The sequence below is a fragment of the Megascapheus bottae genome, chromosome 14, assembly GCF_031878675.1.
Source record: "Megascapheus bottae isolate mThoBot1 chromosome 14, mThoBot2.hap1, whole genome shotgun sequence".
NCBI classification, from domain to species: domain Eukaryota; kingdom Metazoa; phylum Chordata; class Mammalia; order Rodentia; family Geomyidae; genus Megascapheus; species Megascapheus bottae.
Window position 1 is genome coordinate 24,320,300 of NC_143522.1, and position 23,182 is coordinate 24,343,481.

At 40.6% G+C, this 23,182-nt stretch overlaps 1 protein-coding gene across 1 annotated transcript in view; it reads right to left on the reverse strand.

The window, feature by feature from the left end:
- Trip11 (thyroid hormone receptor interactor 11) overlaps window positions 1-20,114 on the reverse strand; it is a 67,547-nt gene extending 47,433 nt beyond the window's left edge. Inside the window, 7 exon segments of the mRNA XM_090344722.1 lie at window positions 2,258-2,614; window positions 2,864-3,029; window positions 5,661-5,720; window positions 8,912-9,190; window positions 13,490-13,600; window positions 16,076-16,134; window positions 19,810-20,114. Of these exon segments, the coding sequence (XP_090200848.1) occupies window positions 2,258-2,614; window positions 2,864-3,029; window positions 5,661-5,720; window positions 8,912-9,190; window positions 13,490-13,600; window positions 16,076-16,134; window positions 19,810-19,948 (1,171 nt within the window). The 5' untranslated portion in view covers window positions 19,949-20,114.
- Between the last annotated feature and the right edge of the window lie 3,068 nt (window positions 20,115-23,182).

The following is a 23,182-nucleotide window of genomic DNA, read 5'->3' on the forward strand; positions in this document are numbered from 1 at the left end:
GGTGCTATAGGGTCAGAAGTGGCAGTTCAGGTACTTCTCAATGAAGGTAACACTGACATCAACACACAGAGCTAGCTAGAAGATTGGGTCATTCCACTTGGAGAAAGCAGTAAATATAAAGGTGAGAGTGCTGATAAAACACTGCTGGTAAGAAGAGCATCTGAGAGTTGATAAGGCTAAACTTAGAATGTAGGGTGGGTAGGAAGGGTTTAAACTGAAGAAGTGGACTTGTACTGGACACAATGGACATTACATGCCCAAACTAAAAAAATTCAGACTTCACCTTGAAGGTCTCACTGAATCAGGAAGTACTAAGAGCAGGAGAATAATGTTTGCATTTCTGGAAATTTATTCTGAAGAACAAAATCCAAATAAATTAAAATAGACTAATGGAAACCAAAGAGTACAAACAGCTAACACCTTTCTAACACTCTTTATGGACCAAACACCTCCATAGAGAAGCTTGTACCTACTAGTTTATTACTCTCATTTTAATTCTTACAAGGAAGATCTTTTATTTCAACTTACAAATTAAAAAATAGAGGCAGAGGGCCAGGAGTTTGGCCTAGTGGTGGAGTGCTTGCCTAGTAGGCATGAAGTCCTGGGTTTAATTCCCTGCTATCTCATACGAGAGAGAGAGGAGAGAGAGAGAGAGAGAGAGAGAGAGAGAGAGAGGGGGGGGGGAGAGAGAGAGAGAGAGAGAGAGAGAGAGAGAGAGAGAGAGAGAGAGAGAGAGAGAGAGAGAGAGAGAGAGAGAGAGAGAGAGAGAGGAGAGACAGAGAGACAGAGAGACAGAGACAGACAGAGACAGAGAGAGACAGAGAGAGACAGAGAGAGACAGAGAGAGAGAGACAGAGAGAGACAGAGAGGAGAGAGAGACAGAGAGACGGAGGGAGGGAGAGACAGAGAGAGACAGAGAGACGGAGGGAGGGAGGGAGGGAGAGAGGGGGGGAGAGAGGGGGGGAGAGAATGAACATGCTGGATTCCATCTCAGTCTTGTTCTGCCCTAAGAGGTCTGTCACAAACTAAGCTCTGGCAGCTCACACCTACAACCAGTCCTAGTTACTCAGGAGGCTGAGATCCAAGAGAGGGCAATAGGTCTGTTTTTAAACCAATAAAACTCCCTGGATCACTTGGTATAATGAATAGGTAAGTTTACTGTACAGAGAGCAAAACTACTCCAATTACAGGCACATGAGAAAGATGTTTAGAACCCATGCCTGTATGCAGCTTCTAAGGTGCTGCACCTGTGACAAACACTGGTGCTCCTCTGAAATATCATGCAACCAGAGAGAACCTAAGAACTACAGGACTGAACGTGCTTGGTAAAGAAGTGAGCCTCTGGCTTTGAAAGACGAGTAAATCAACAAGGAAACTTAAGAGAGTTAGGAGGAAATGACAACTTTGAGTCCAACTTTAGTTTAAAAATCTATATGATGCATAAAGAGTAGATCACTCATATCAGGAATTTATGCTAAACAACTAGGCTAAAGAGTAGGGTTAAGGAAGAGTGGTGATTCACAATTACACAGGGCTGGAAACTCACAGTAGAGAATAAATGTATCTACACTCAGAATTCATACTGTGACATATAAAATAAAATGCAACTTTTCAGCTAAGGAGCTCCTATTGGTTCCCTGGCATAAATGAATATTGATGTGTTGTCTGTTTTACTTAATACTTTGGGTTTTATGTTTGGTTTATTTTTAATTTTATTTTTTTAACCACCACTGATACTAGTATAATAACTGTCATCTTGAACATGGAAAATGATAGGAATCCTATAGTTCTTGTCACTCAGGCCTTTGTTTCAGACAGAAAATCATTTCAAAAGCTAACACTGGTTGTTAGCAGATAGAAGGCTACATTCTCTAACTGAAGGGACACAGTCCTCATAAATTACATAAAGAACAGGGTTCTATGTACAATGAAAGGAACAGCCCATCCTACTGATTACATGAACATTTCTGGGGAATGTAGAGTATTTCCTAAATCATTGATTTCCATGTAAATACTTAATAAGAAAATGATGCTGAGACACCTCTCCAATTAAGCCATTTTACTAAAAAAAAAAAAAGAAAAAAATCATTTATGGTCTAAGTTACGATGCTACGTCCAAACCAAACAATTCTACTCAAATTACAATCATTTCCAAAAATATTTGCCACAAAGTATTCGATTATTTAAGAGTTTATCTTTGAAAACAATTAGTATGCAATGAAACACCAACTGGAAATAAGTTCCAAACATTTTATACCAGACAGTGCTTGTTGTAGTCTGCGCACTTCTTCCACTGAGGCACTCAGTGGAAGGATGCCCTCCTCCATCACAGTGTCACTCTGCCTCACAGCAGAAGTCTGCAGTTTACTAATTTCCAGCTTCAGGCTTTCATACTGTTCAATTATTTGTCTCTTTTCCACATTTAACTGTTCTTGTTCTTGCTTCAAGATATCTCTGTCATTTTCTGCAGAAGTTAATTTTTTAGTTATGTCTTTTATTTTATCCTCAAGCTCTTCGATTTTTTTGGTAGATTCTACTTTTTCAGTTTGTAGGACTTGAGATTTTTGCATTTTGTAGACTTTGGAGTGATCAGTTGAGGTAACTCCAGAGCCACCTGGAGCATAAACAAAAATCCAGGATGTCAAAGGTCAAGTTTCAAATAAATAGCTTAATAAGAGATTTAATGCAATACTAATCTCTTTAATAAGAGACTCAGTGTGACAAATTTCTGACAAAGAGCAGAAGCAGTCATCTGGTCTTTAGCACTCAGTCCAAGTTTATAGCAGTATCCTTGTCTGAAAAATGCTAAATTTGTCACTTAATTTTAATTCCATCTAACATGTGAAATTAATAAAACAATCACCTTGATGTAATAGGTTTTCAAGTTCTTCAATTCGTTCTTCATAATCACTTAACTCCCCTCGATGCCGGCGAGTTACCTCTGTCAGTTTCTGTTGATGAGCATTCTGCAGTACTGACATTTCATGTTGATGGTCATCAATTTCCTGACTTAGACTCTGTTTAAGTTCCTTAAGAAGTAAGAACAAAGTTAGCCACGTTTACTGTCTATAAGTCAGTCTACTATTTTCCAGAAATCCATAGAATAAACCCTTGGTATCCATGGGTATATATATGGTTCTAAGGAGATCACTGTTGAGAAAAGCTGTGAATACTCATAGTGGATGGAGAATTTAAACTCAACTGTTAGAAACACAGGACTGTTTTCTCAATCAGCTTCTCTATCAGCATCAGCTGAACTCTGCTACTGTATTATTAAAACTAATTCACTGAATATATTAAGGCTGAAAAGAATTGAATCACACTTCCCAAATTAGGATAATTCTGAGCGACTCAATGCCTGTTTTTCTTAGGCATTAAAAACAATTTCTTGGGGCCAGGAGTTTGACCTAGTGGTAGAGTGCTTGCCTAGCATGCACGAAGACCTGGGTCTGATTCCTCAGTACCACATACATAGAAAAAAGCTGGAAGTGGTGCTGAGGCTCAAGTGGTAGAGCTCTAGCCTTGAGAAAGTCCAAGGACAGTGCTCAGGCCCTGAGCTCAAGCCCAGGACTGGCAAAAAAAAAAATAATAATAATAACAATAATTTCTTTCTGCCAGGTGCTGGTGGTTCATGTCTGTAATCCTAGCTACTCAGGCAGCTGAAATCTGAGCATCATGGTACAAATCTGAGGATCACGGATCAAAGTCAGATCAATCAAAAAAGTCCATGAGACTCTTACCTGCAATTAACCACCAGAATACCAGAAGTGGTACTGTGGCTCAAAGTGGTAGAGCACTAACCTTGCGTGGAAAAGCTCAGGAATATACCCAAGCCCTGAGCTGAAGCCCACGATCAACGAAAATAAACAAACAAACAAATAAATAAAATTTATACTTTTAATAAGGGAACATCACCAAGAAAACAATGAAACAAAAGATGAGCAAAAATACATTTTCCTAGCTGGGCACTGGTGGCTTATGTTTATAATCTTAGCTACTTAAGAGGCTGAGATCTAAGGATTGTGGTTTGAAGCCAGCTGGACAGGAAAGCCTGTGAAACCCTTTTGTTATTGTTGTTGGTTGTGGGGCTTAAACTCTGGGCCTGGCCATTGTCCCCAAGCTCTTCAGCTTAAGGCTACTACTCTGTCTCTTGAGCCACAGCACCACTTCTAGTGGTTTTCTAGTGGTTAACTAGAGTAAGACTGACAGGACTTTAGTGCAGGGCTGACTTTGAACCTCAATCCTCAGCTCTCAGCCTCCTAGTAGCTAGGATTATAGGTTCTCTGCTCCTGTGTAACTTTTGTCTCCAATTAACCACCAAAAAAGTGGAACTGTGTGGTAGAGCACTAATCTGGAAGTTCCAAACTGTCAGGTGGGATGCCTTGTTACCCACACTGAGATGAATAATGTTTCTCCAAAAATCTAGAGCTTGATAGGAAGCATTCTCAAGAGTCAATCCACCATATCCTGCCAGATTCCTGATGGTGTTCCCACTCATCTTCTTCCTCACACAAGAATGCTCAACTCTTTCATCAATCCTCTATATAGTCCCTTAGTCCTTTCAGTAAATCTTGTTTTGCTTTACTTAACCAGAAATGATTCTTATTAGTTATAACACCAAGAATCCTAACTGTAAGTTAGCATTCATTTCCTGAGAAGATTAATGAAAACTATTCTTTTGCCCTATTTTATTTTATTTTATTTTATTTTATTTTTCTAGTCCTGGGCTTAAGCTCAGGGCCTGGGCACTGTCCTTGGTTTTTTCTCAAGGTTAGAGCTCTACCACTTGAGCCTCAGCACCACTTCCGGCTTTTTCTAAGTATGTGGTACCGAGGAATCGCACCTGGGTCTTCGTGCATGCTAGGCAAACACTCTACCACTAGGCCAAACTCCCAGCCCCTCTTTTGCCCTACTTTATGTATGCCAGCCTTTGGCTAAAAACTTTATACTTATATCTCAGCACAATCCTACAAAGTAGTTTTTATGATATCTAATTTACTGATGACAGAATAGAAAATGAGAAATGTTAAGCAACTTGCCCAAAGTCCTTGCCTGAAGTACATTTGGTCAAGAGTCCAGTCAGGATTCACTAAGTATCAGTAATATTCAAACCAAATATTCTAAATCTAAAAATAATTTCAAACAATTTACCACCATGTTGAATATATCTAAGACATTCATACATTTATTCATTCATTCATTTACTTTTTGCCAGTACCAGGGCTTGAATTTAGCACTTCCTGTTCTTGCTTGGCCTTCTTCTTCATGGCTAATGCTCTACTACTTCAGCTACATCTCCAGCCTGGCTCTTTGTCATTAATTGAAAACAAAGTCCAATGGACTTCTGCCGAGGCTTCACATAAATATTTACAATGAATAATACTGGCATCTTATTTTGAATTCTAAAACCCTGAAACTGGAGTGACAGTGGAATTCTATTTTAATAAAGACATTTTATGAGACATAGTGCAATACAGACTTGTGAAATATAAATTACTGAGTTATTTTATATAATTTAATTATCCATAGAATAGAGGTGACATAAATACTTAGAATCTAAACAGTTACTTTTGTAACTAGCACTTTTGGTAATCTGGTTTATACCTTTACTACACAGATTTTAGAGCACAATAGCCGTGGCAATCAACAATGTAACTTACCTTAATAATATTTTGCAGTCTGCAGATTTCACTTTGATCAGAACTGTGTGTTCCTTGTGCCTTAGTTTAGAAAAGAAATTTAGAAAATAATTAAACTAATGTTCTTGTAAAACAAAAAGTCACAAACTTCATTAAAAGATACTTTCCAAAGAGAGGTACCTCCAGACAGACAATTTAAAGAACAATAGCACTTTTCAAAGTAATACATTAGTACAAATGAAAAAACACTATATTCAAGACTTTTAACAAATTGTGGAGGATAGTTTTCAAAACAAAGAAAAAAACCCTAAAGTATTTTATTCTGATTAACAAAATGTAAATGTGAGAAGAATAGAACAGTTTTCTAAAAGGAAATTTCTACAATCCAAAGTTACTCAATATTAATGCTAACAAAGAGCAAGTAAAATTCTTTTAAAAATGATTTTATTCAGATGTCGGTTTCAATACAAAACAATCTTTTGTTTGCATTCTTTCTCTTGTCAAAGTTACATAATATTCATTTACCTTTAAGGTATTTTAAAATTGATTATCTTATAAACTGACCATATTTAGGGGTATAATGTGGTGTTTCAATTTACGAACACATGATATATAATCAAGGCAATTAGCATTATACATTATCTAAACATGCATCATTTATCTGTGGTGAAAGCATTCAAAAGCTTCTCTCCTGTCTATTTTTAAATATACATGGAGCTGAGGCTATAGCTTAGTGAACAAGAACATAGAATACAAAAACATAGAATACAAAAACCTATGGATTTGATTCTCAGCAGTGAGATTCCTCTCTAGGGAGAAAGGGAGAGAAAAAGATGAGAGAGGAAGAGACAGACAAGTAGGCAGGCAGGCAGACAAAAAAAAGCAGAGTAAGAGAGGAAACAGCTGCTCTAGGATTGAAAAAATGGACATGGCATAATGGAAAAATTATGAGATTTGAAATCAAAAGATGTATATCTAAGCCAGACATAATAACACAAACCTATAATCCTTTCTGGTCTGGAGGCTAAAGCAGGATTGCAAGTTCAAGCCACCGGCTCAGAAAAAGAATGAGACCACCATCTCAAAAAGGAGAAGGAAGCTGGGGAAGGTACTAAATAGTTAAACACTTGCATACTATGTGTGAGGCCCTTAGTTCAATCTTTAGCACTACAAAAAGGAAAAAAAAAATTGTATCTGAATCATAACAATTACTGTGATAATGAGTGTATTACTTTTAATAATAACTTCAGTTTACTTGAAAACTAGAAGCAATAAACATTTCACATCAAGAATAACATATAATTTATATGGAAACATCTGAGGTTTTTTGTGTGTGGGGGGAGGAGAGGGTCATGGTGCTTGAACTCTGGGCGTGGGCTCTGTCCCTGAGCTCTTCTACTCAACGCTACCACCCTACCCCTTGAGCCACAGGGCCACTTCCAGGTTTCTAGTGGTTGATTTGGAGATGAGTCTCACGTACTTTTTAGTGCCTGGGCTGGCTTTGAACCGTGATCCTCAGATCTTAGCCTCCTGAATAGCTAGGGTTACAGGTGTGAGCTACCACACCCAGCTTGAGTATTATATAGTAATATGTCTATTTTTGTTACATCTTGCTAGAAGGTTAAACCCACTGACAAGTCTAATTACTCTTCAATTTTTTTTCTTTTTTGTCATTGTTGTTTAGTCTTGTTTTTGAGCTAGTCCTAGGGCTTGAACTAAGGCCTGGGTATTGTCCCTGAGCTTTTTGGCTCAAGGCTAGTGCTCTACCACTTGAGTCACAACTCCACTTCCAGCTTTTTGGTAATTAATTAGAGAAAAGAATCTCACAGACATGTCTGCCCTGGCTGGCTTTGAACCATAATTCTCAGACCTCAGCTTCCTGAGTAGTTAGGATTACAAGCATGAGCCACCAATGCCCAGAGATGCCTCTCCATCTTTATATTTCATTACAGGTCTGACATGAGCTAAGTTTTCAAGATGGGTTTAAGTGAACATTCTAAAAGTCTCTCTCTTCCTTGTGATACTTTACCATAATCAGTGTTTCTTTGGGATTTTGTCTTCTTTTAGTGTTTGAGACACAGTCTAAATATGCAGCTCAGATTGTCCTGGATTCCAAGCAGACTTGGCTGGCCTCCAGCTCTCCTAGCTCCTGCTTCAACCTCTCGGAGGCTAGAGAACAAAGTGTGCCACCTTACCTGGCATTTTATTGTTTGTGAAAACGAGTTCCTCAGATTACCAGAATTTGCTTAAATGTCATTTCCAAGTACTAAAAAGACAAATCAAGGGGCCGGGAGTTTGGCCTAGTGGTTAAAGTGCTTGCCTAGCATGCATGAAGACCAGGGTTCGATTCCTCGGTACCACATATAGAAAAAAGCCGGAAGTGGTGCTGAGGCTCAAATGGTAGAGCTCTAGCCTTGAGAAAGTCCAAGGACAGTGCTCAGGCCCTAAGCTCAAGCCCAGGACTGGCAAAAAAAAAAAAAAAAAAAAAAAAGACAAATCAAAAAATCTGAAGGTAGGAAATCTATCAAGTTCTAGACTCTTTTTTAGACTTTTTTTTTTTTTACAAAGTTTACGAATTACTGCTTTTTGATGGATAAAATGGACAGACTTTCCTATACATAGGTTTATTTGGGTACTAGAAATGCTAGCAACCTGGCAAACAAGAAGATATTTTCATAAGAAAGATTTCTCTTTTTGAGTGGTAGACTAATTGATGAGAATATATTATAAATATGTGATAAATCTCCACACTAGCATGTGTGCAAGCACATGCGCACATGCGTACATATGCATATGCACATGCACATGCACACACACGCACACACACACACACACACACACACACACACACACGCACGTACTCTCTCTCTCTCTCCCTCCTTCCCTCCCTCCCCCCCCCTCTCTCCCAGGAAGCAGTGTCAGCTTACAAGTCCTGGTGTTCCTAACAGAGAAGCCCTCAAAGACACCAAGGCAAAAAATCTGACTTCAGTTTTTGTCTTTTGAATCCTGGGTTCTTAACTTCTATTTTAGTCTAAAAATGGATCTGCTATTTTATTTCTAATTTTTCAGATGTTGTATAGAGGAGGAAACTGAGTCTGACAGAGAAAGGTGACCCAAATAACTTAGAATGACTTAGAAGCCAAAAGCAGAATTAGAATTAAAACACAAATTTCCTAATGCACAGTATGACACCCAATGCTCTCCATATAGCTGCCTAGATGGCACCAGCACATTTACTCAATACTTCTCAAAATGTCATTCGAATTTACTACCTGAGCAATATGCTTCCAGTGGCCAACTTCAGATTCAAGTCTTGAAACTTCATTTGACAATCTGTTTATTTCTTGTTGCGATGAAATTATATCATTGAAGTCCATGTCGTCATCATGGAATGCAGAAGCATGATGACTGATCCCATAGCCAAATGAAGATGACGTGGTGGTTGCTGTTACACTGCCAGCTCCTGAATGTACTGACTGAGCAGCTGTCTGCAGTTTCTGCAACTGATCCTGTAGTGCAATCTGTCTTGCTTTAAGGTGGCTGATTTCTACCTACATGTTTGTAACACAAATTTTAGAGAAGTAATTTACTGACCTTTTACAAATTCATAACACTGAAAGGTAGAATGATTTGTCCAAGGTTATCCAATAATAGTACTCTACAAAGTGACTCTTCCATAATACCCTAATCATAAGATTTTTATTTGAAAATAAACGTATCTACTACAGTTAAAGCCAATGTATAAATGAATAGTATAAAGATTAGAATTTCACTTGAAGTTTTCTTTTGTTGGTGGTGGTAGTGGTGATGGTCCTGAGCCTTAACTCAGAGGCTGGGCATGTTCAGAAAATAACATCTATACAGTTATACAGTATCTTTCACACTACTGAAAAGTACTGAAATCCATATTTTAGATGTCATAAGAGATAAGAGGATTGATTGAAGCTCAAAGTCAGCCTCGTCTGTGAGACTCTTATCTCAAATTTTTTGATAAAGCTATAAATGGAGCTGTGACTTAAGTAGTAACTAGGATGTTAGATCAAATCCCAACTGGAAAAAAAAAAGTTGTAATTGTAGAGTAGATACTTACATTGAATTGTAGAGCCACATCACAAATGCAAGCTCTACTATAAAACACAAGTTCCAAACTGGGGCTGGGAATGTGGCTTAGTGGTAGAGTAGAGTGCTTGCCTAGCAAGCCCTGGGTTTGATCCCTCAGTACCACATCAACAAAAAGTATAATAAAATTATATTAAAAAGTTCCAAACCAAAGTGGCAGGATACAAAATTAACCTTCAGAAGTCAGTAGACCTTCTTGTACACCAACAATACACAAACAGAAGGCCAAACCAAGAAAATGATCCCATTCCCAATAGCCCCCAAAAGAATAAAATACTTAGGAATTAACTTAACCAAAGATGTAAAGGAATTAGTCAATGAAAACTATAAAAGCCTAACAAAAGAAATTAAAGAGGACACTAGGAAATGGAAAGACACCCCATGCTCATGGCTAAGGAGAACCAACATAGTGAAAATGGCTATACTGCCAAAATTGATATACAAATTCAATGCAATCCCCATCAAAATCCCAAAGACGTTCTTTTTTTTTTTTTTTTTTGCCAGTCCTGGGCTTGAGCTCAGGGACTGAGCACTGTCCTTGGACTTTCTTAAGGCTAGAGCTCTACCACTTGAGCCTCAGCACCATTTCCGGCTTTTTTCTATGTATGTGGTACCAAGGAATCGAACCCAGGTCTTCGTGCATGCTAGGCAAGCACGCTACCACTAGGCCAAACTCCCGGCCCCCAAAGACATTCTTTACTGAAATAGAAGATATAATCCAAAGATTCATATGGAACAAGAAAAGACCTAGAATAGCCAAAACAATTCCAGGCAAAAAGAACAATGCTGGTGGTATTACAACACCAGACTTCAAACTCTACTATAGAGCCATGATAACAAAAACTGCTTGGTATTGGCATAAAAACAGACCAGAAGATTAGTGGAACAGAATAGAAGACCCAGAAATAGAACCACATACCTATAGGCAACTTGTATTTGACAAAGGAGCCAAAGATATACAAAGGAACAAACACAGTTTATTCAATTATTGGTGGTGGCAAAACTGGGCAGCCACATGCAGAAAACTAAAAATTGACCCTAGCCTTTCGCCATGCACAAGCATTAACTCAAAGTGGTTCAAAGACCTCAATGTCAGACTGGAAACCGTGAAACTGCTACATAATAAAGTAGGAGAGACACTGGAACTCATAGGCACAGGCAAAAGATTCCTGAACAGAATCCCAGGGTTACAACAGACTGGAGAGAGACTTGATAAATGGGACTACCTTTTATCTGTACAGATAAAAGCATAGTCGCAAAAGTAGAGAGACAGCCAACCAACTGGGAAAAGATATTTACCAATAATACATCTGACAAATGCTTAATATCCAGTATCTACAGTGAACTCAAGAAACTAATCCCCCCGAAACCCAACAAACCATTCACTAAATGGGCAAAGGAGACTTATCAGAAGAAGAGATTAAAATGGCAGAAAAGCATATGAGAAAATGTTCATCATCCATGGTCATAAAGGAAATGCAAATAAAAATAACCCTAAGATACCACCTTACCCCAACAAGAATGGCCAAGATTTTGACAATGACAGTTGCTGGTGGGGTTGTGGAGAAAAAGGAACCCTACTACACTGCTGGTGGGAATGTAAACTAGTTCAGCCACTCTGGAAAGCAGTGGGGAGGTTTCTTAAAGAACTGAAAATTGACCTTCCCTACAATCCCGCCATACCACTTCTGGGCATCTACCCAGAACATCATAACCCAAGATATGATAAGGACACCTGCTCAGCTATGTTCATCTCTGCACTATTCACAATACCCAGGCGATGGAAACAATCCAGATGCCCTACTGCAGATGAATAGATACAGAAAATGTGGTATATATATACAATGCAATTCTACATAGCCAACCAACAAGATAAAATAATGGCATTCGCAGGGAAGTGGATGAATCTAGAGCGAATCATGTTGAGTGAGACAAGTCAAGACCTAAGGAACAAAAGGCGCATGGTATCCTTAATATGTGGCTATTAAATCCAAAGAGCACAAGAGTGAGGAGTCAATATTTGCATACCCAATGCTATGGACATGGTAATGGAAATATAAACATTAACTATATAGACATAAAAACCTATGACCATATAGACATGTTTTATTTCATAAATTAATGTTTCTATGACATACAAACCCTTAGCCTAATTTTGATTAAGTTCTAAAGTCCCAGTGATTATAAATAGAGATTCCCTTCTTGAACACTTGTTTGTTAAACTTGTCACTTGAAATATGATGTAAAAATCAATGTTAATAAATTCTTTAATAAAAAAAAAGTTCCAAACCTGGACTGGGAGTTTGGCCCAGTGGTAGAGTGCTTGGCTAGCATGCACAAAGACCAGGGTTCAATTCCTTGGTACCACATACATAGAAAAAGCCAGGAGTGGTGCTGTGGCTCAAGTAGAGCACTAACCCAAAGAAACTCCAAGGATAGTGCTCAGGCCCTGAACTCAAACCCAGGACTGGCAAAATAAATAAATAAATAAATAAATAAATAAATAAATAGTTTCAAACCTATAGGCTTTATGCACACTCTAATAGTAATACTTAATGCCAAAATTTTAAACAGCAAATTTGCAACAATGGGGTAGGCAATGAAGCTTTGGAAAAGTATAAATGTCAACACTATCGTATATTCTATGAAAATCTTTGGAATATATATATATATATACATATATATGTATGTATGTCTATTCCCTGTCTGGCCTTGAATTCATGATCCATCCCCCTGTCTCTGTCTCCCAAGTACATGGGATCATAGACATTTGACTAATAACTGTATTATAACCCCCAGGAAATGACTACCATGATCTCTATAAGTCAGTGCTATTGAGATTGTGGCCCATGGACTGATGCCATGTGCACTCATGGTTAGTGACAGCAAGTAGTGGACCTGAAAGACTAAGACCTAAAAGACTTCAAGCAACTCAGCAGTAATTATTAAGCCTGTGCTGAGTCTTTCACAATGAAAGAGACTGAAAAAGCTTAATTTGGACTTGTGATTTTCTTTATATTCATTTTATTCTAGCAATTCATTTTATTACATGACATTATCAATATCCATCAGATTGCAAATTTAAGGTCTTTTTTTTTTGGCCAGTCCTAGGCTTAAGCTCAGAGCCTTGGGCTTTCTCAAGCCTACAGCTCTATCACTTGAGCCACAGCACCATTTTCAGCTTTTTCTATGTATGTGGTACCAAGGAATCAAACCAGGGTCTTCGTGCATACTAGGCAAACATTTCCACTAGGCCAAACTCCCAGCTCCTAAGGTCTATTTTTGAGCTCCATTTTAGATGCTTATATTTATCTTTAATTTAGAACATATTTTTTATCTTTCATAACACTGAAAGAATTAGAAAGCAGTTTATTCAAGTTTTAAAAACATGGGCTGGGAGTTTGGCCTACTGGTAGCGTGCTTGCCTAGCATGCACAAAGATCTGGGTTCAATCCCTTGGTACCACATACATAGAAAAAAGCCGGAACTGGTGCTGAGGCTCAAGTGGTAGAGCTCTAGCCTTGAGAAAGTCCAAGGACAGTGCTCAGGTCCTGAGCTCAAGCCAAGGACTGACAAAAAAAAAAGCAAAAATTCCTTTTAATTGCTTTCCATAAACCCTGGTTTATATAAACTTAACAGAAAAACTTCCTTGTAGTTTTCTCAAATTCAACACTCTTTCAGTATTTGTAGGGACCTAAAGCTCATAGTGAAATAAGATGAAGTAACTTTACCTCTTTCTGTTGTAGCTGATTTCGATAACTTGTAGATTGTTGCTTTATTTGAAGCTCTGATGCTTCATGCTTTTCTTCCAGATCAGTACAAAGTTTTTTAAGTCTTTCATTCTAGAAGTAAAAAAAAACATATAAGAAGAAAAACATAGTAAGACGACAAGTCCAACACATTAGTAATGTAATATGCACAGCATCAATCAATATTCTGCTTCACATAAGAAAGTAATGTCAAGTATAAAAGATCTCAGACAGAATTCCAGCCTTTACCAACAATGAGAAAGGAGACTGCTGGTGGGAAAATACCCAGCTACAAGGAAGGCAAGGGCAATTCACTCTGGAGATGTCACTCACTTCTGTCTTAGATTCTAGGAACTTCTGGGACATTAACAGAGATGAAAACTAAGATCCAGGGAAAAGCACATTATGTGTGCTTTTCTCTGGGGACCCATAGTTCAAATACCAGTATTGCTAAAAATAAATGAAAGAAAATGCAAGGAACCATGGGGCAGGGATGGGGGAGGGAAATGGGGACCAAGACATGAGAAAAGGTATCAATGTTTGTGAAGCAATATACCTTCTATCTGGTGAATATAGTGCAACCCTTCTATTAATTACAAGAAAAAAATATATGAAAAAAAAAGAAAATACAAGGAACCACTGAGAATACTGCAATAGTGAACTAACCAGTTTTCTGCAGCTCTGCCCAATGCATTGCATCATCTTTTTAAAAGGATGGTAATTCAGGCCAGGCAAGAAATTCTGTGAGATTTTTAACTCCAATTAACCACCTCTAAAAAAGTCAGAAGTGGGCTATAACAAGTAGCAAAGCTCTAGCCTTGAGCAAAAGAAACTCTAGAAGGGCGCCCAGGCACAGAATTCAAGCTCCAGGGCTGGCATACACAGACACAATGGAAACTGATGTCACCTCTATTGCATATAGTTAAATATTATACATAATACTGAAAACAGTTGTTTGAATACAGCTGAAAATAAAAAGTTTTTTCAATTTTTTGAGGCTTAGTGGTAGAGTGCTTAACTAGCATGCATGAAACCCTGGGTTAGATTCCTTGGCACCACATAATCTGAAAAGGCCAGAAGTGCTGTGGCTCAAGTGGCAGAGTGCTAGTCTTGAGTAAAAGAAGCTGAAGGACAGGGGCTGGGAGTTTGGCCTTGTAGTAGAGTGCTTGCCTAGCATGCATGATGACCCAGGTTCAATTCCTTGGTACCACATACACAGAAAAAGCTGGAAGTGGTGCTGTGCCTCAAGTGATAGAGCACTAGGCCTTGAGAAAGTCCAAGGACAGTGCTCAGGCCCTGACTGGCAAGCCCCAGGACTGGCAAAAAAAAAAAAAGTAAAAATAGTTTTCAAATCACCTAGTCATTCAACAGGAAAACATTTCATTCTATAAATATAGTTTTCAAATTACACAGTCACTCAATAGGAAAAAGTTTCAACTTGGTTCAAGCAATCCCATTTTGCCCAAGCCATCAACTTTGACTAAATCAATATAGTGTTGGTAGAATAGTGACCTACTTTGTAAATATTGAGGCACTTGAAGATACAAAGCCTTGAAGATATTTAAATGAAGGAGTCTTAACATTTGCAGGCATTAAGAATTAAAATAAGCTGGGTGCAGTGGCTCACACCTGTAATCCTAGCTACTCAGGAGGTTGAGATCTGAGGATCGCAGTTCAAAGCCAGCCTGGGCATTAAAGTCCATGAGGCTCTTATCTCCAATTAACCATTCCACTAGAAACCCAGAAATGGCACTGTGGCTCAAGGGTAGGAGGTAGCCTTGAGCAGAAGAGCTCAGGGACAGCACCCAGGTCCAGAGTTCATGTTCAAGCCATGATTAACAAAAAAAAAAAAAAAAAGAATAAAAATATACCATCATATCAAATGAAGAAATGACCATGCTATCATAGAACAATATAGATAGAACATCATCAAAGTAAACTACTATATCTTCAAGACACTGTCTTTTGGAGTGGGAGTTTGGCCAAGTAGTAGAGTGCTTGCCCAGCATGCATGAAGACCAGGGTTTGATTCCTCAGTACCACATACGTAGAAAAAGCCAGAAATGGTGCTGTGGCTTAAGTGGTGGAGCTGTAGCCTTAAGAAAACCCAAGGAGAGTGCTCAGGTCTTGAGTTCAAGCTCCAGGACTGGCAAAAAAAAAAAATTATTAAAAAAAAAAGACATTGTCTTTGTTGGGCCAGGTCATTTTGTTTTTAGACCAGTACTTCAATAATTTTATAGATGAATATATTTTTTTCAATTTTCTTTGAACATAAGATCTCATTATGAGCTGAATGCTGATGGTTCATGCCTGTAATCTTACTCAGGGGGACTAAAATCTCAGGACTGCTGTTCAAAGCCTGCCCAGGCAGGAAACTCTGTAAGACGTTTATCTCCAATTAACTACCAAAAAGCCAGAAGTAGAGTTGTGGTTCAAGTGGTAGAGAACTAGCCTTGAGCCAAAAAAACTCAGGGACAGTCCCTATGCCCTCAATTCACACACAAAACAAGGAACAGAAAACACAAGTATCTCTCATGGTTTCAAAAGAAACAAATCAAATTTTCTTACCTCTGATCTTAAAATTACATGAATGGCTTCAATTTCCCTTCTCCCAGAATTAGGTAAGTCTAGTCAAAACAAAACAAAGCAGTAATTATAAATTAAATACTTAAGCAGGCATGATGGGTCATGCCTGTATTCTTAGGTACTCAGGAGGTTGAGATCTGAGGATCACGGTTCAAAGCCAGCCTGGGCACTACAAAGTCCCTGAGACTCATATCTGCAATTAATCACCAGAAAACCAAAAGTGGTGCTGTAGCTCAAGGGTAGGGCAGTAGCCTTGAGCTGAAGAGCTCAGTAACAATGCCCAGGCCCAGAGTTCAAACCCCATGACCCACAAACAAACAAACAAACAAATAAATAAATAAATAAATAAATAAATAAATAAAATGTAGCAACAGAGTACTAGTAGCTCATACCTGAAACCTATAATCCTAACTATTCAGGATCCTGATTTTCAACTTTGACTCCCAATAATTATTGACTCTAAATAATTAATGACCTCTGCACAGAGGTCCAGAACACACTGAAAACAACAGGGAATATTTATTAAAAGTGGGACTAGGCTCAGTCTGTGTCAGCACATTTTCATTTAAAAGCAGTTAAGAAGCAGGGCGCCATGGCTCACATCTGTAATCCTAGCTATTCAGGAGACTGAGATCTGAGGATCGCAGTTCAAAGCCAGCTTGGGGACTAAAGTCCATGAGACTCATCTCCAATTAATCACCAGAAAACTGGATGTGTTACTGTGGCTGCAGGGGTAGGGAAGTAGCCTTGAGCTGAAGAGCTCAGAGACAGTTCCCTGGCCCAGAGTTTAAGCCCCATGACTGACCAAGAAAAGAAAAAAAACAGTTAAGCGCTCAGCAGTGCAAAAATGGTATCATCAATTTTGTTAGGAAATCATTCACAGAGTTACAATCTTGATTTGTTTTGTTAGTAGTATTTTCACCCCATTACTCATAACACTTAACAAAAAGGTCTTATCTGGACCAAGAGTGGTTTACATATCTGCAATTCCTGCACTTGGTAAGCAGCAGCCGGTCTTCGTAATAAAGCCTTGTCTCAGAAATAGTAATTCATCAACTAATCAAAATAACTCCTCTAAACTACAAGTAAAATTATAAAAGAATACAAGTGGTATATTTATATACCTGCAATCCTAGCTACCCAGGAGATCTGAGAATTATGGGTTGAAACTAGCTGGGGCAGAAAACTCAACTTGTGTTGAAGTCAGAATGTTTTCAAGTCATTGATATTTAAGCAGTTGTATGTTCCAGGCAAATAAGTTGAAGCAGGAAGCAGAGGAGTCTTTTCATGTAGAAGCTTAGAGTTGTGTAGCTATGTGTCAAAGTTCTATGGTGCATAAGCTGGGAGTACAGACTTATATACGTGAATGTGCATAACTGTGGCAACCAGAAGAGACTGAGCTCAAGTTTAGTCCTTGATTTCTCAAAACTTAAGAGCTCAGGATTTTATTCCATAAATAGGAGTTCAAGAAATGTTTAAGCCAGTGTGTTTTCTATAAAAGTAATTGCAATACAATAGAAACCATAATTTTTTAAAAACAGGTGTTGAGATGTAGCTAAGTGGTAGAGATGGCTATTTAAAATGTTTTGATGTGCTAAGTTCAACCCCAAGTACACCAAGAAACACTGAACAGAATGCTAATTTATTAACTTAAAAGAATAAAACTGGAGGCCTTGAGCATAGCCTAATGGTAGAGTGCTTGCCTAGCATGCACAAAGCCCTGGGTTCGATTCCTAGGCACCACATACTCGGAAAAAGACGGAAGTAGTGCTGTGACTCAAAAGTAGTAGCCCTAGGCTTTGAGCGAAGGAGCTCAGTGACAGCTCCCAGGCTCCACAGTCAACCAAAAACAATGAATAAACAAAGAAACAAACAAACAACATTCTATTAAATAAAAATAAAAAGGAGGGCTGGGAATGTGGCTTAATGGTAATGTGTTTGAATAGCATGCATGAAGCCCTGGGGGTTCAATTCCTCAGTACCATATACACAAAAAAAAGCCAGGAGTGGTCCTGTAGTAGAGTGCTTGAGTAAAAGAAGCTCAGGGACATTGCCCAGGCTATGAGTTCAAACCCCAGGACCGGCAAAAAAAAAAAAAAAAAAAAAAAGAAAAGAAAGGAAATAAAACTGTTAAGGTGGGGGATGTAACCAGCGTAAAGCCCTGGTTCAATCCCCAGTATGTTAAAAAAGAATTTTTTTTTTTTTTTTTTTTGCCATTTCTGGAGACTGAACTCAGGGCCTGAGCAGTGTCCTTGGGCTTTCCTCAAGACTAGAGCTCTACCACTTGAGCCACAGCTTCACTGCTGGCTTTTCTGTGTATGTGGTACGAGGAATAGAACCCCGGCCTTCGTGCATGTTAGGCTAGCACTCCTACCACTAAGCCAAACTCCTTGCCCAAAATATATATTTTTCTTAAATAAAACTGTCTTGAAGAAGGGAGGTAGGAAGCATGATTGAGGGGTTGAGATTGATTGGAATGCATTTGTAAACATGTGAAAATATAACAATGGAATCCTCTTCTGTATAACTAATGTAAGCTAATTTTTAAAAGAAACAAAAAGAGTGAAAGAGAAAGCGGGAAAGAGAAAAGAAAGAAGGAACTGCCTAAAGGAAAGGCTTTTTTCCAAAAGACCAGTCCAATTATTTCCCTGGAAGCAGATCACGATAGAAATTTTTGAAACTTATTTTGGTGGTACTGCACTTTTAAGCTCAGGGGTCTGCATTTGTGGGCACAGTATTCTGTCTTTGGACACTCTCCCATCTCTTCTTGCTACAGTTAAAAAAATCGTAGAGGTTATGCCCAGTGCAAATCTGCACAGCAACCGTTCTGTTTCTGCTTCCTCCATACCTGAATGGCAGCCTCCAAGCCACCAAATCCAGCTATCGCTTCCGACCTGGTCTCTGTACCTTTTCACTTGCAGAGTGTCCCCGGACCTACATCCTAACTTTTGACCTCCCTACGAATAACTAGGATTACAGGCGTGAACCAATGCACTCGGACAATCTGAAAAATTCTACTGAGCCATATCCTACTTGCTGAAATAAACGTCAAGGAATCAAAATAGTAATTAACCTCTAATTATCATGTAAATCGAGGTTATTATTCAACTGTCAAACAAGATACGAGGACTTAAGGAAAGAATGGTTTGTAGGGAAACCTCACTCATCGCTGTTCTGTTCAAATAGGGAGAAAATAGGCACTCGTATACAAAAATCGTTTTCACATTCGTGATCACGATAAACAAAAGCATAAAACATCTGAACAGAAAAAACAACAACAACAACAACAACCATGTTTCCCCAACAAATAATATGCGCAAGGCAGGGCAACTGTCTTCAAATGTTTTATGAGTTACTTCAACTGTTAAAAAAATGTTTAAGGAAGGATTGAAGCGACTGTCATAAGCAAGTCCTGAAAAACAAACTTGTGTCCAAATAGAGGACACCCACGGGGGGGAAACTAAGTGATCAACACGCACGGAAGAAACAGAAGTGTGGGGTTCGGCGTCGGGGCCGTTCCGCGGGGTCTCCCTTGGTCAGAGGGAAGCCCGCGCTCTCCCCCAGGACCCCGAGTCCCGGGGAGGGCGGAGGAGGAGTGTCACCGCTGGGCGGCCCGTCCACGTCTCCTGACAGCTGGCAGCGGGGACCAAACGGACGTGGCCCGGGAGTGCCCCGAGCCGCCCGCCGCCCTCCGGCCCCTGCGCCCCCGCGGGTACCTTCCGCCTCCTCCGTCCCCTCCATCAGCATGTCCTTGGTGAAGTTGGAGATCTGGCCGGTGAGGGAGGCCAGGCTGCCCCCGACCTGACCCAGGGACTGGCCCAGGCCCGAGCCCAGGCCCCCGAGCCAGGACGACATCGCCGCGGAGGGTGTGGAGGGCGGCCCGGCCCGCTCCGCTCCGTCGGACGTCCCGCCGAGGGTCCTCGGGCCGCGGCGGGCGAGTCCGGGCGGCGCTCGGGGTTCCAAGGCCGAATTCCGAGCTCCTAGCCACGGCCGGGTTCTGCCTGGGGAAACAGGAATAACAAGACGGAGACCCGGCCGGGGGCTTCACCGGAGGGCGGCCGCCGGTGACGGAGACACCCTCGCGGCCTTTCCTCTCATCCCCCTCGGCTCCCCGCCGTGCGAGCTGCGGGAGCCCTCTTCCTGCGTTTCAGGGGCTCGCTCCAGTCCTGAGGGCTCCTATTGCCAACTCGACGCCCGCCGCCATGACACCGCCCGGCCAGCGGCCGCGGACCATAGAGACGCACGGCTGGGGGGGGCGGAGGGGCCGGCGAGAGCGCCGGAAGTGCCCCTGGCGCAAGGGCCTGTGGGATTGTGGAGGACCGAGGACGGGCTGAGGCCGGCCTGGAGGCCTCGGAGTGCAAAATCTCGCAGCTGCCACCTCCTCGGGCGACCACTGTGCGTGTCTGGGGAGTCCCTCAGGGCCTTCACTGCGTTGTGGAAACCTAAGTAGTTTTAGTCCACTCTGTGAGGGCGGTTGGGAGACAGGCTCAGGTCATACCACCCATTATTTATCCCACGTCATTCTGTGGTTCCTCCGGCCCAGGGGCCACTCTGTGCCCGGCATGGAGAAAGACATCACCTGCAGAGCTGCAGAGAGCTGGCTGCAAACCCAAGGGTCCAGACTCACGTGTGGGGACGGTGGGGGGGGTGAGAGGGTGTCCTGGTGTTTGAACTCGGGGCCTGGGCTGGTTAATTGGAAAGAAATTCGAGTCTTCCCCGCCCAGGCTGGCTTCCCACCCTGATCCTCACGTCTCAGCCTCTTGATTAGCGAGGATCAAAGGGAACACCGGTTTTTAAACTGACTACCTATATAGTAGCCATCTGCTCTGGTGTCTTTCCAGATCACAATTGAGACTCCTATCTTCTTTCATGTCACCAGACTTGGGGAGAGGAGTGGGGCGGGGGAGGGGGGGTTCCCTACTTCACCTTCCCAGTTTTCCACTCAAGATCACAAATACTTGGGATCCATTCATAAAAAGCAGAAGTGGTGCTGTGGCTGCCCTACCCTTGAGAAAGCCCAAGGACAATGCTCAGCCCCTGAGTTCCAGCCTCCCAAGACTGGCAAAAAAAAAAAAAAAAAAAAAAAAAGCCTCACAAGGTGAAAATTTTAGGAAAGAGAAAAACGAGTTCCCTGCTCCCACAGTAAATGGGAGTTACACTAAGACTGGAGATGGGACCTCACCTTGGGTCTTCTGTAGCTTTTTTACTTTCTGAGTTAGGTGAATACATGTGGTCCTGTATTCTAGCAATTCCTAATCCATTAGGAAATGAGGCTGTGGGTAAGATGGATAGTTTATCATTGGAACTTAACATCTATCTAGACATAGAAATAGTGAGGGGGGGAGCTTAACCCTTTCTTTCCTCAACTTACCTACTGGTTTTAACTCTATCCTGGCACACATACAGGATGGGTTTTTTCACAAAGTAAACATGAATGAAGTTTATAAAACACAACCTTTTCAGCAAGGCAAGGCACAGTGGCTCACACCTGTAGGCCTAGCTACTCAGGAGGCTGAGATCTGAGCATTGTGGTTCAAAGCTAGCCCAGGCACTAAGTCGGAGAGACTCTAACTTCTAGAAACACAGAAGTGACTGTGGCTCAAGGCGTAGAGCGGTAGCCTGGAGCTGAAAAGCTCAGGGACAGCGGTCAGACCCCAAAACCAATCAAGCCCCTGGACTGACAAAAACAAACGAACAAAAAACAACCCCCAACCTTTTCTCAGCAGGACCACTTAATAGATACGAACTTCTAATGTCAACACTCTATGATATTAGAGGCACTTGTGAAAATGCCACAGTTTCCACAATCCTCAGCTACACACCCTGGTTGTGGACACAGGAATGCCCAGCTTGTTTGCTTTCCTCATGAATTGTCACCTGAGTTCCCAGTACTTGGATATGTGGCAGCTTCCAGGAAAGCTATCACAGTCTTGTTTTGGAAAGGTTATGATAGATCTGTAGTTCTTTTAGGCATAGCTCAAATATTATGGCATCTTTCTCTGATTTTATTCACAGGAGGAGCTGCCATAGATTACACATGACAAAACCTTGGGTGTCTCCAGTATTTGGTATGGATTTGTACCAGGTAATAGTAGCTCTCTCTGAAATCTGAACTCTTGTATGAAAACATGCATATTTTTCTGGGAGTGCTTGTTAAGTGTTTTCTATGAAGTTATGGGGAAAATTTGATAGGGTTAAGTTGCTGAGTTTAGAGTCTGACTACCTGATTCTGTCTAAGGGCTCTTCAGGTTTGTGGTCTTAACCAGACAAAGAGATGAAAGAAAGGATACAAGAAGATGGAGTAAGACATTGAGAGCTTTATTATAGGAGCCAAAGTAGATATGGCAGCATCTCCCCTTTTCATGGCCCCTTTGTTGTTTTTCAGGTGCTCCAATGCCACCTCTGCAGAGGCCTTTCTTTCTTTTTTTTTCTTCCATATATTTTTTATTGTAAATAATAGAAGGGTTACATTATATCCACCAGATAGAAGGTGCATTACTTCACAAGCATTGATACCCTTTCTCATGTCTTGGTCCCCATTTCCCTTCCTCCACCCCCTGCCCCTCATTTTGTTTTCCCTCCTTCCCTACCTTATTTCAAATAACCAAATAAGCATATATACAATATATCAGATAACAAAGTGAAATACTGTAACAATATGATCTAACCAAGGATAGCAAAAGAAATGAGAGATAACATAGTACATTAAGGACAACAATCACTCATTATATGACTTTTATTTCTGCATCCTGGAGGTCCTTTCATTTAGTGTCATACTATATGGCCTTATGTATCTAGGTTTTGTTCTATTGTAAATCTTGCACAGGCCTTTTTTTTTTTTTTTTTTTTTTTTTTTTGCCAGTCCTGGGCTTGAGCTCAGGGCCTGAGCACTGTCCTTGGACTTTCTCAAGGATAGAGCTCTACCACTTGAGCCTCAGCACCACTTCCGGCTTTTTTCTATGTATGTGGTACCGAGGAATCGAACCCGGGTCTTCATTCATGCTAGGCAAGCACTTTAACCACTAGGCCAAACTCCCGGCCCCAGCACAAGCCTTTCTTAAACCCCAGTCTAAGCAGCCTTCCTTCCAG